We start from the raw sequence: 13,320 nt of genomic DNA on the forward strand, positions 1-13,320 counted from the left end.
TAACTCTGCTTTTAGGCTTTTATTTTGAAGCATTGACGTTTATATTTTACTTATTCTGTTGTACTTTTTTCACTTAACTGTAAATCCTTATAAAACCAGATTAAAACTACATTCCATTTATGAAGATTTTCCACCTTAGTTTTTTCTCATTCAATTCATATGAAAATTTCTTCATTTTGACTCTTTTTCTGGAAAAATTATACTTTTTCTTTCGAAGTCTAAATTAATTTCTCAAATGTTTTAATATTTCTAACATATTGACTTTATTTGTTGCATTTCAGCCAAAATCAAAATTATATTTCAAGTTTAAACTCCGTTTCTCAAAATTATTTCTTGAACTGGTTTGGACTTTAATTCTGAAATTCTGATCCGACTGTTTCCTGGTGGAACATGTCTGTCGGTTTGTGGCTTTAGCCCTTGTGCTATCTTAGATGACCCCCCCCTTCCATTGACGTGTTCTCCCTACCATGACAAAGGTGGAAAGATTTCATGTAATCCATGGACACCAGTAAAGATCACAAATCATAGAAGAAAAAAGGTTCAGAGCACTGTCTAGTGGGTCTAGATGACCCCACTCCCAATGTTAAAGTGCTTAGGATAGCACAAGGGTTAGGATCATTTTCTTTTCTTCATCAGCTTTACGAGTTCATTTTAATACCAAAGTCTCAGATTTAACATTTATTTCTTCATTTAATTTTAATATAATAAACTTCATTCGAGCAGATTTGGACTTTTTTTTTTTTTTAAATCTGATGTTAAACGTTAAAAACAGGAAACATCCGTTATCTTCTGAAGGTGGTTCCGGGTTGTGGGAATCTTTCCAGTTTCGACAAACCGGTTCAGAGACTCGATCCACTTCCTGCAGATCGCTGAGTCTCTCAAACGAACCGGAGTTCTGATTCTGACCCAACACTGCCATTGGTTCTGGTTCTGGTGTTGCAGTGCAGCAGAGTTACCAGCAGAGGCTTCAGAACCAGCAAACTTCTTCTGTTTCTTTAGACTTTCAGCAAATTTAGCTTCAGTGTTTTTTTTACTCATTTCTTTTCCTAATAACAAACTTTATCTTAAATGTCTTTCAGTTTCCTTTCATCCTCGGTCAGAAAAACCGACCGTCTCGACTTTGGTCAGCTTCTTTTGAATGAAACAGCAGTTCACCAAAATATTTTTTAAACTTCTCAAACGGTGTCGGTACCTGAGACGGGTCAGAGCCTCACAGCTCATTTCTTTTTCCAGAGTCTAAAATGTGAATCTTTTTTCTATTTTAAAAACAGAAACTCAGCTTTTCCTTTGATTCTGAGCCACAGCAGGAAGAGACTCGTCTGTGACGGAGTCACACTGCCACCTGGTGGAGAAGAGGCTCCTCTGCACCGCAGGAGGACGGGCAGCTGTGAGAGTGACGGCGGAGCCCAACTGGGAATAAAAAACTTTTATTTGAAAACACGTAGCAGCATTTATGGTAGAAAGTCTCTGAATTTTCTGGTTTGGGTTTAAAAAACCGGAGCTTCTGAAGCTCGGCTGTGTCTCCGTCCTTTGAGGTCGCCGAGCTGCTGATGGAGGAAAAAAAAAAGAAGAAAAAAAAGTCTCCATCATGAAACGCCCGGTTCATAGCAGCACCTGGAGCCGGGGCTCCTGGGAGGAGTCGGTGGGCAGACGGGGACGCCGTCAGATCTGCATAGAGTAAAAAGCCGCAGTCGCTTCGAGAAACGGCTGCTCAGTCACTGGTGGGGGCGGAGTCTCCGGTTTAACCGGAAACCTCCGTCCCTTCCCACTTCTGCCGGCAATCACAGCGGTCTGGACGGCGCGCACATCCTCTTCTTCAGAGCCGCGGCGTCCGCCTGAACCCAGTCCTCCGACTTCTCACTGCTCAGGGGCGGAGTCAGGACCCCGGAGGGGACGGCACAGGAGCGATGCAGGTCCGCGTCCCGGTAGGCGTCGGCCTTTTCCTGCACGCAGAACGCACATTACCTGAGGTCTCTGAACGCACCGCAGGGCCCCGGCAGACTGGGGCGCCGCTCCTTCCTCCCAATAGTTCAGGGTTAAACCTCCCGACGTTCTTCACAGATACTCAAACCTGAACGACTACAAAAAACCCGCCAGTCTGGTCGCCATGGCAACCACACAAGCGCCTGCTCGCCGTATCGTAATCGCAACGGTCTCCACGAGCTGCAGGTCGGTTCTCTACCTCAGAAAAACTTCAGCCTTCAGACCTCAGCATCAAGCGGTTGCCATAGCGACACGTCGCATGTTTGCCAGTTTTATACATGTTCAGGGGCTTGGATGTTCTTAAAAACCCGTTACATCGATAAGATGATGATAACAGAATTATTCATGTTCAGAGGTAGCAGCATCCCTTCAAAATAAAAGAACACTCACCAGCCACGTCAGGTAGGCGGCGTGCGTCTGGATGTTGTGCACGTCCTCCGCAGGGATTCCCACGAACGCTTTCATCGCCGACCCGCCGACCTCCCGGAGCGCCACCGCAAACGGCACCATCCACCTCACGCACTCCTCGACCTCCACCCTCTTCAGAGCTGCAGGAAGGGGGCGGAGCCAGATGCCATTTTTTTTAAATCCACATCGAAGGCGCATAGGTGAGAAAAACACAAACTGAGGCTTCACCTGAAACCTGCTCCACCAGCTCCAGCGAGGAGAAGTGGAACAGAGCGGAGGCGGCCAGGACGCCGTTGGAGAACTCCAGGCAGCGCACGTCCAGCATGCACAGGTCCAGCAGCTGCAACAGGAGGACAGACGTCAGAAACCTTCGGCCTGAGCTGGTTGGAGTCGTGGATGGTTCCAGACGGTCTCGCCATACAACGGTTTAACGCCACCAAGTCGACGGAAAAACCTCACAAACAAAAGCGTCTCGCCGACATGTGGACGCCCTGCGTGGACGAATGCAGAGATGGAGACGCCACAGAGGAGAAACGTCTCCACCAGCTCCAACGAGTCCTTCCATGATCAAAGATTACCCATGTGGGCGTGGCAAATGGAACGCTGGTTGCCAAGGACGACGACCCACCTCTTTTAGATTCAAATAGAATGGACTTCGCTCATTTTTCCCTTGTGCCGTCTTGTAGGGTCATCTGGACCCCACAAGACAGGGAGCTGAACAAGCCGATACCCGTCTTGTGGGGTCCAGATGACCCCACTACCAACGTTAAGGTGCCCTGGATAGCACAAAGGTCACGCAGGTTCTTTTCTTTGCAGATGACATGGTTTTCTTGTGCGTCCTGTCCGGACCCCACTCCTATCATTAACGTGCCTTGGAAGCATGTTAATGATAGAGGTGGGGTCATCTAGACCCACTAGACAGTGCACTGAACCTTTTTTCTTCAATGATTTGTGATCTTCACTGGATTACATGAAATCTTTCCACCTTTATCCACCTTTGTCATGGTAGGGAGAACACGTCAATGGAAGGGTGGGGTCATTTTGACCACACAAGACAGCACAAGGGTTATCAGAAGCAAAAGGATGCGGTTGCTATGGACGACGGACAGCGTTTTCTCCATCAGGACATCCGTCCGTCTTCAGCTTCCTGAAGCGTTTGCCGCTCCGTGCGGCGTCACAGCAAGTCTTCTGCAGGTGTCGGCACACGTGAAGGACTCTGGGCTCACGAACCAGACGACTACAACATGTGATCTTTGGGAGGTCCGTGAACATCCATCACCCTGATAGACAGACCCGCCGCCTGCGCTCAAAAACACACACCTCTGCAATCTGTGTGAAGGTGGCCTGAGGGTATCTGGGCACCAGCAGCTCCTCGGTCTCCTTCAGGTAGGCCACCTGCATGTAAACGCTGAGCCAGGAGATGGGAGTCTGTGGACTGAGGTTCCAGTTCAGCTCCTGTGGAGGCGGAGAAAAGCAGGTTCAGATGTAGGACTTTTGTTGCAGGCGGTGATGCAGACCTCCTGCCACAGGGTGGTGCTGCAGCATTTCTCTGATGTTCAAATACATCTAAAAAAAGAACTAGTCTCTCTTTCAGTCAACTCATTTTTTATGAAATCAATTTTAAGAAAGTCATTTGATGTACAAAAGAAAAAGCCGATAGAAGTAACTTTTGGATTTTCCTGCAGACGTCAAACCGCGGGTCCGGCAGCCACCTGAACAAGCGCCGCAGTTACCTTCATGACGATGATCTCCATGCTGAGGATCTCGTCTTCTGTGCAGGCTTTGTTGGTGATGTAAGCAAAGTTGTGCACCTTTGGAGGATACATCTCCTGTAGGGGCGGAGCAAGGAGCGTTCAGACGACGGGCGCTTTGAACCTGCGGCGGCTCCGCGTTCAAACAAACCTCCACTTTGGCGGCGATGAAGAGGCAGGTGATGCCGATGAGCTGCAGCGTGGACTTCAGCACGTTCCTCTGCGTGGCCATGAAGCGGTCGAAGTAATCCTGAGCGAGGTGATACGTCTCTCTGTGCAGCTTGTAGACCTCGCTTACCTGCAGACGGAAAACTCAGAGTTCAGGACGGTGCGGTGGACCGTGAACGCACCACAGCCGGAGGGACGACACCAAACCGGGTTAAACGGTAACGCTTTACGTTAGAGGCCAGAAAATATAAACAAAAAAGACAAAGCAGCTCCTCCTACTGCAATTTATGTGAAGAAAAAAAGCACAAAAACACAAGTATGGAAAGCTAAAAGGGACAAAAACGTCCTGGAAATGTGTGAACATAAAACAAACGGGTTTAGGGATTCCTACATCAATTATCCATTTTTAGAATCTGCAATGGGCGGAGCCTGTTCGTCTACACAGTGATTGGTTAAACCTAAAATGCTTGCAGTGGTTATAATGGGCGTTTCCTGATGTTCTTGATATTTGAGGGTAAAAACATTTAGCTAAATTTAAACACACTCTGTTTTCAAAGCAGACAAATGTCAAACACAAACAAGGATTAACCCGACAGAAGAAATATAAAAAAATGGAAGCTGGGCGCGGCGTTGTATGGGGGCAGGACCCGCCCCCTTTTGACCCGCCCTCACTGTCAGAGCAGCTGCTACTCGCCGCTCGCTCTCCCCCTTCATGTGATACAATTCATAGTAAAAATACATTCTTATGCTTTTCTCTTGGTTTCATCTCCATAGCAACCATTTGCTTTGGTTGCTATGGAGATGTCGGACAGGTTTGTGTGACTTTTAGTGGAATAATAAAAGGTAAAGTTGGGGAATTTCTTAGCAACGGAGGATTTTTGTTAACCACGCCCACAAACCCAATAGGTTAATTTTGTATGTCATGTCTTTTCGCTCTGCTTAAGCCAACGACTCGCGTATTAAAATTTGACCACATTCCAGTAAAAAAAAAATTTAAAAAGGGAACGCCACTTTTGCAAGCTTGCCACGCCAACGGCGTTCAAAATCTACAATCATATGACGCTTGAGCAGTTAGGAGGCAACAGACTGAAAACCTTACCAGGAACTGACATTTATTTGAAAAAAGGTACTAAAGGGGATTGTTTTATTTTAGGAAAATTCAAGATTGTCCCAAGGTCAAAAGGTCAAAATGACTTGGGTTGTGGTTGTAGACTTCACCTGGCGGTATGTGGGGGAAATATTGCAAAGATCAATTGAAAAATAACATTTCTATGTGGAAAAACACCACATTTCTCATCTTGCCACACGCTGTAGGTCGTGTAGCCATCCCATAATAATTTCAAAACCTTTGGATATCACCAACGTTTTTTTTGGGTTTCATTGGTGAAATATTCTTTTGAGCCCCATCAGAGATTTTGGTCCCATTCATTTCTAGATGGTTCCTCCCGCTGGGATTTGACCTGCAAATTTCAGCCAATCAGATCAACCAGAAAGGTTACCGCCCCCGAGCGACATACACGCCCCCTGAACACGGCTCCCAAACCCAGCGGTCGCGCCGTCAGAGCTTTACGCTCACTCAGCTCCTGAATACCGTCGTCAGTTCATCTTAGCGCACGTTCAGTTAACGGCAGCCATGAAACGCCGCCGTCACCCGTTTGTTGGTTCAAACACTAGACAGGCTTTTACTTTGAAGGTCTGCATGGTTTTTCCTGAAAATCCTGACCTTAAAACAACAACGTTCAGACGCCGCACAGCAAAACCTGCAGCAGAAATGCGGCAGAGCAGGTTTACCGTCACTCCCACGGCCGTTCAGTTTTTCAGAGAAGGGGGTAACGGCGGGAGCGTCCGACCGCCTCCGGATGCACCCACCTCCATGAGCCAGTCCAGCAGGATGGCCCTCATCCTGGGCTGCAGGTGGGGGTGCTTGTCCAGCATGCGGACGTCCCTGCAGTAGCTCTTGTCCTTGGCCAGCATGTTGCTCCACACCACGTCCTTGCTGGCCCAGCTGGAGAAGCCAGAGCGACCGTTAGCGGCGGCTCTCCGTGGCGCCGAGCCCGGGGAGGCGGGGTTTACACTCACCACAGCGCCGGCAGGGGGGCGCAGTGGACCGGGGTCACGAATATGTTGTGGAAGTTGAGGTGCAGGAAACCGGCACTCATCTGTTGGCGGCGCTCCGGCGTCCACCGATGGGGGCTGGTCCGGTCCGAGTCGGGGCTCCAGTCCACCTTGACACAGAAGAGAGGCTCAGAACAGCAGTTCAGAGGCAAACGGGACGCCGTTTCCTGGTCGTCAACCAGAGATTTTCAGCTTTCCGGCAGATCAGACTTGGATCTGAAACATCCGTACAGAAACGGCGTCAAACGGCGTCCTGGAGCCACATTTGGTGTCGAACGAGCCTCACCTCACAGTCCAGATGCTGCCTCTTCTTCGTCATCTCTGCCTCGTCTTCGTCAGGATCCTGTAGGAACTGAGACGCAAACACAACGACTGACGGCGACTTCTGAGCAGCTTTGAGACACAAAAACACAAAATCTTCATCACAGATGAAAGACACACTTCATGTCTACAGTGGAAGATGAAACTATCAAAATAAAAGCTCAAACAACTTTGATTCCAGATTATCTTCTGTTTTCCATTCATCAATTATCAATTACAGAAAGATATTTAAAAAAATATGAAATGATTAAATAGGAATCAACATATTTATTTAATTTCTTTTTTTTGGCACAAATCAGGTTGTCTTAGTAAATTTCACGACCAACACGTCTCATATTTGGAGTGTTTACGATTTTTACAGCTTTCTAGTTTTATTTTTGTAGCTTTTGTTCTCATGTTTATTCGTTTCGTCTCCACGATCTTAAAATGAGACAAACGTTCAGATAAATTAATAAAGTCCTTTTTTTTTAAAAACCAAACAAACCTTTTTATCAGTTCTTTTATTTTGAATCATGCGCCAAACTTTATGTAAATTCTAGAAGTTTGCAGAATAAACATTTTTGCAATTACACCGTTTCCATTAAATCACAATTGTACACAAAGCGACTGACGCGACACGTCATTCAAAAACACGCCAACGGGCGTGAACAAAGGGAGACGGCGGCCTCTTTTTCAGGCCGTGGAGTGGCGAGCTCCTCACATGTGGGAGGGGCTACGGAGGAAACAGATTTTGGGAAATGTGGAATTGTTGGATCCAACGAGATGCTCAACTTTTGACGAGCTGTGTGGCGCCCGCCGTGCAACAAGTCCGCCAGCTCCTACCAAGAAGCACCTCGCCATCCGGTCGTTGGTCACGTGGCTCATTTAATACAAAAAGCAGTTTTGACAAATATGTTAATTTAGACACGTCTCAAAAACTCCCCTCCTCCAAGCGCAGAAACCGTTATTTTTAATGATGAATGAAAGTTTTATCGTGTTTACATGAGACAAATTTAGCATCCAAAGCCGTTTTTATAGTCAATGGAAACTATGGGAAAAAAATGGTGTCAAGTTTGGATGCGAAGAAAACTAAAACGCAAATCTGTTTAACCGTTTTGTGGGGGTGTTTGTAGAACCTCAACCTCCTCCTGGAAATAAAAATCAATATAAGTTTAAATAATTTTAAATCACGTCTTGGAAAGAATTTCTGGCTAAATGGATCCATTTTTGTGGCCTTAAATATGGTTTGTGAGTTTTGTCATGTTTGGGCTTCCATAGCTGAAGGTTCTGCCGGACCATAAAGAGAGCAGAACCAGTCTGATGGACCAGTTCAGACCAGCTGGTCCGCTCACGTACAATGGCCACATCTGCCTTCCTCTTTCTGCTCCTCTCTGACCTCTCCGTGGGGGCGACACTCGTGGGCTCCTTCTGCTCCCTGTGGAGAAAAAACAGACGTGTCTTTGTGGTCCAGAAGCGTCCAGAACCTCCGCGCGGGCTCCCAGAGTTTAGCCCCCGAGGAGGAGGAGGCCACGGGGGTTAGTTAGCCGGACGGCTAACCGGGCTGCGCCGACGGACGGCGCCGTCAGAGCGGCTCATTCCCCCCGACATATTAAGCGCTGGAAGCGGGGTAAAAAACACAGCAACTCACCGCTGTCCTCGCATGGTCCTCGGACGCGCTGGCCCACACTCCGAGCAAACCTGCGGGGATGCCAGCGTTAGCTCCGGGCTTCCAGAAAACACCCAACCCCCACCCGAGCGGCGCCTCCTCCTGACAAAGCCCGGCGCAGAAGTGGCGGGGAAGAAGCGGGCTCTGAGGGCGCACGAGCCCGCGAGAACAAGAAGCGGCGCGTGCCCTCCCCCCAGAGGACCGCGAGCCCCCCGGAGCCCTCACAATCACTCCAGCCGCTCCGCGGGAACTTTACCTGCCAGCGGCCACGCAGAGCGGGACTTACCGAGACACCGAATACACAGTTCCCTTTCAGCGCGTAACACCCCGATGAAAAGCGAAAAGTTACCCCAAGAGACTCCTTGAAGTTCGCTCCGAGTCCCCGGGAGTCAGAGGCGGAGCTGCCCGCTCACAGAGCCTGTGCAGGCCGGGCGGGTTTCCCTGGAGCTGGCGCCTAAAACCCGAGCGTCCCTCCGGGCGGAGCCGCTTCAAACTGGCGCCAAAGCTCGGAGACTGGCGACCTTCTCCTCCATGGACCTCCTGACGGACGCGCGCGGGACTCTGAGTGGCTCTGACGGCTGCTGGCGCCTTCAGCTGCTGCTCCGCCGCCGGGAAAGAAAAATCCCGCTTTTGCAGCTGTGGGAGGGGCGTGGCCGCGGCGCTGACAGCTGCGGGGGCGTGGCCACCGGGCCGGAAGTGTGCCGGCTCCGCGTGGCCAGCCTGTCAGATGTAAACAAAGCCGCGGTCTCCCGGGAAAAACCGCCAAGAAGACTGGAAACCAGCGAAAATATGAATATTTTTGATGATTTTTGCAGATTTTTTAGATTTTCCCGCCTATTAAGCCACATAAGTGTCTCTTTTTTCCCTCCTTTACTCTGCGTCACAGAGACACGCCGAGAGAGGAAGTAACACGTTACATTTACCTTACACATTTTTGGTTAAATTGAGCTTTTAAGAGTAACTTTACTGCCCCTTACTGATTACCTTTACTTGGGTAAACAAATATTGATTAAGTTACTGTTTTGATCATTGTAACACTTAAAGATTTTGTTCCAGGAAGCAGAAGATCTTCGGGAAACAAGCGACATGTAATCTACTGAAAACTTAAGGCGGTTAAAAATAAAGGTTTTTTCCCATTTTTTACTTTTAATGCTGCAAAGAAATGGATTCATATTTTAATCCACTCATTTGGAAAATGAGTCTGAAAAGACTGTAAAAAGAAGATGTTTTTTTTCCATAATTTAATAAATAGTTTCCTAAATCCTGATTCCATGAGTTTGAGATATAAAAATATCTGTCTGGATGTATCTGTGTGTGTGCGTGAGAGAGTGTGTTTGTGTCTATGAATGCTTGTGTTTGTCAAATGTGACAAAGTTAAAGTGACTTCATGCTTTAGTAACTTTTTTCTTTCTGCAGAGACGTTTTGTTGTTTTTCTTTCTTTTTTTTGCGTCTCCCGTTGGCTGAAGGATCCTAACAGACGTGGTGGACGCGGCGTGCCGCTGACCTCTGCCCCTGACCTTTGCTCCGTCACGTGATCCGGTCCCTCGGTGGAAGCTGAACTTTAGTTCCTGCAGTTGGAGTTTCAGCCAAACCCAAACATGAAGTTCCTGGAGCTTTTCGGACGCTTGAAGTCAGTGGTTATCGGAATGATTCACGTCAAAGCGTTGCCAGGTAAAGTCTCCCGTTTCAGCAATGAAGACAGGAGTTTGAGTTTCCCACCAAACTGTCTCCACTTTTCTAAGGCGTTTTCATTCCACACTAGACAGAAATATAGATCTATTTCTCAGCAGTAACTTTCAGTTTTAACTCTTCTTTTCCAGGATGCTTCTGTTTTTTTAAATGAATTTCTAAAAATTCAAAGTAAATCAAAAGAAAAATTAGTTTCATCCCAGAAACTGGATCTCCATTCCTACTATCGGGTTGTTTGACTTGATCCGGTGTGAGGGAACGTCTCCTCTCACTCAGGTTCCCCTCTGGGACGCCTGACGATGTCCCAGATTGTGGAGGAGGCGTGCCGCGAGGCAGATGTCTACCGTGAAGCAGGGGTGGTGAGTGCGGTCTTTGCTGGTGTTCCTTCGTGGGTCTTCTCGGTCGGGATGACTGCCAGCTGCTGTTTCAGGACGGTCTGATCGTGGAGAACATGCACGATGTTCCTTACACGTTCCACGTGGGTCCTGAGGTGTGCGCCTGCATGACGGCGGTCTGTGTTGCCGTCAGGAGAGCCTGTCCGTCTCTGCCGCTCGGGGTGCAGATCCTGTCCTCTGCTAACCGGCAGGCCCTGGCCGTGGCCCTGGCGTCAGGTTTGTTGGTTCCTGGCAGAAGGCGGCGGGTTTGAAGGCGTGAAGTGTAGACGGCGACGCTTCTGCATCTGCGTGGTTCCAGGTTTGGACTTCGTCCGGGCAGAGGGCTTCGTCTTCTCCCATGTGGCGGATGAAGGCCTCCTGAACGCCTGCGCCGGCGACCTGCTGCGGTACCGCCGGCAGATTGGAGCTGAGCACGTGCAGATCTTCACCGACATCAAAAAGAAGCACAGGTGAGGGCTGTGCCGGAAGACGGCGACCTGTCCGGTGATGTCACACTCACTCGCTCCAGTTCTCAGATACAGTCAAAGACACTCTAACCTGTGCTTTCATTCAAAACGAAGCCTTGAAGGCAGTGTGACATTGGGACTGGGTCATCTAGACCCACTAGACAGTGCTCTGAACCTTTTTTCTTCAATGATTTGGGATCTTCACTGGTGTCCATGGATTACATGAAATCTTTCCACCTTTGTCATGGTAGGGAGAACACGTCAATGGAAGGGGGGGTCATCTGGACCCCACAAGACAGTATTAAAGTTAAAGAAAAACACCTGAATGAATCCTCATCAGATCATTTCATTGGAGTGTAGCATCCGAGGGGCTGAGACCTTGATTAAGTGGTTACTGTAGGCCGTGGCCAACGCAATACAGTTTACACCCGGCATGTCCAAAGTCTGGCCCATGGGCCCAACATGGCCCGAAGGCTCTTGTCATGACATCCATCATATTTGGCCCCTGGCACCATTTTCTGTACGATTACTCGATTGTGATTGGCTAAATCCCGTAAACCTGTGGCTACTTGAGCGTCAGAAGGTCCAAATACTTAACCAAATACCAAATACTCAACAGGAGGGAAAGCCCCCTCCGCCCCCCCAACCGCTCAGTCACGTGAGTGTGGACGGTGTGTTTTCAGCGCTCACGCCCTCACGTCTGACGTGACCACGGAGGACACGGCTCGAGCCGCCCAGTTCTTCCTCTCAGATGGACTCATCCTCACTGGAGCAGCTACCGGAGACCCGGCGGACCCCCGCCAGCTCAGAGGTAATAGGTGCCCCCCACACACTCAGCCTCCTGCCAATAACCCCTCCTTTTGCTCATCGTTGCTATGGTAACCACGAAAACATCCGAAAGTTGTGTTCAAATCCCCTCACTACTCTCGACTCGGTACAACATATCGGGCTGTCCCAACCCACATCTCTAAAATCCAGAGCCTGGAAATCTCCCAGAAGTCAGACAGTGTACATCAATGCTCACTAGATTGGTGAATATAGTAAACAATGCATTGCAAAAATGTACATAAATGTAATTTGAAATGAAATGCTCTTATTTATTAGGTTTTTACTTTGGTTTAAAAAAAAACAAAGTAGTGATCTGAGTCTCAAATCCATTAAAATCCGGGACACCGGATCGTCCTGGACTCTGTCGTCTGTTAGGGGTTCAGGAACAATTCAGACAAAACCCGAGAGTTTCTCATATTAAGAAATGTCCTTTATATTATCATGAGTGTGGCAAGAGTTTATTTCAACGCGGAAACTCAAACTTGTGATCTGTAAACATGTTCCACCTTCAGGCAAAGTGTGACTGTATGGCTATGATGAAGCCAAACCCCCACATTCTGATCCCAAACTTAAAACCCCCCTGAGAAAAATCAACAGTTGCACTTCCTCAAATGACCACAGGGGGCAGATCTCATTTTAAAAGGCCTGTGTCCTGCTTTTCTTCAGCCTTTCCGAAGAACTATATCCATATATACTGTATGATGATATATCACCTTTGACACACTAAAGAATGATTTTTAATGAAATGTGAATTATTGTCGCAGCTCACCTGGGTTCTAAAGGGTTCTAAAGGGTTCTTCGTGTTCACTGCTTTATGTGTTTTAATTTTAATTTCAATTTTCACTGAACTCAAATTTGTGTAAAATTTAGACGAGTTTTCCTAAATGACAGGTGGGTGGGGCCATCACAACCTACTACTTGTCTTTGGCCCCGCCCATGTTTGTAATGACAGTTGCGTGCGGTAAACTCTAACGGTCTGCGTGGCGTCAGAGACGTTACATCCTGTGCATCTTCAGGAAACGGCGAGCGCTCTACCTGAGTGACAGGAAGCCATGAGGGGTTGAAGGCTCGTTATGGAAGGACGTTATGACGAGAATGGTCGGCGTAAACGTTGTTTTGTTTACCGTATTCTTCAGAAATGTCATAATTTTGGATGAAAATTTGATCTTCCATCAGATTATGATGGTTTTGTCATTTCTCACCTGTCAAAAAACCCGTCAATTTCTCAGGTGATGACTCAGATTTTTCTGAAATGTTGGCGTCCGTCCCGGCGAGGAGCCGTCTCTGCTGCAGGATCTGCTGACTCGGCAGTTTCCTCGCTTGGTTCTCACCAGCGGTGTCTCCGTCTCTGCAGATGTCAGCCGTGCGGTGAAAATCCCCGTTCTGATTGGCTCTGGAGTGACGTTGGACAACGTCGACCGCTACCTGGACGCCAGCGGCTGGATCATCGGCTCCCACTTCAAGGTGGGGGGCCACTGGGCCGACGCCGTCGACCCCGACAAAGTCAAGAGGTTTATGGAAAAGATTCGACACCTTCGGAAGTAAAAATTATTATAAAAAATGGCCTGCA

At 48.3% G+C, this 13,320-nt stretch overlaps 2 protein-coding genes across 2 annotated transcripts; one reads left to right on the forward strand and one right to left on the reverse strand.

The window, feature by feature from the left end:
- Nucleotides 1-1,411: 1,411 nt before the first annotated feature.
- Nucleotides 1,412-8,848, reverse strand: ccne1 (cyclin E1). Its single transcript, XM_004067487.3, has 12 exons — nt 8,741-8,848; nt 8,374-8,423; nt 8,082-8,160; nt 6,712-6,777; nt 6,390-6,535; nt 6,180-6,315; nt 4,294-4,440; nt 4,125-4,220; nt 3,712-3,846; nt 2,620-2,731; nt 2,374-2,531; nt 1,412-1,943 (listed from the first exon to the last, which is right to left on the reverse strand). Exons 2-12 carry the CDS (start codon nt 8,385-8,387, stop codon nt 1,782-1,784), a joined length of 1,251 nt encoding a protein of 416 aa, XP_004067535.1. The 5' UTR covers nt 8,388-8,423; nt 8,741-8,848; the 3' UTR covers nt 1,412-1,781.
- A 122-nt stretch (nt 8,849-8,970) lies between these two features.
- On the forward strand, nt 8,971-13,298 carry LOC101155838 (uncharacterized protein F13E9.13, mitochondrial). Its single transcript, XM_023953735.1, has 7 exons — nt 8,971-9,516; nt 9,808-10,063; nt 10,358-10,440; nt 10,512-10,692; nt 10,775-10,925; nt 11,606-11,733; nt 13,105-13,298. The coding sequence occupies exons 2-7, from the start codon at nt 9,991-9,993 to the stop codon at nt 13,293-13,295; spliced, it is 807 nt and encodes a 268-aa protein (XP_023809503.1). The 5' UTR covers nt 8,971-9,516; nt 9,808-9,990; the 3' UTR covers nt 13,296-13,298.
- Nucleotides 13,299-13,320: the final 22 nt, after the last annotated feature.

Source organism: Oryzias latipes, chromosome 3, assembly GCF_002234675.1.
Source record: "Oryzias latipes chromosome 3, ASM223467v1".
In the NCBI taxonomy this organism is placed as follows: Eukaryota; Metazoa; Chordata; class Actinopteri; order Beloniformes; family Adrianichthyidae; genus Oryzias; species Oryzias latipes.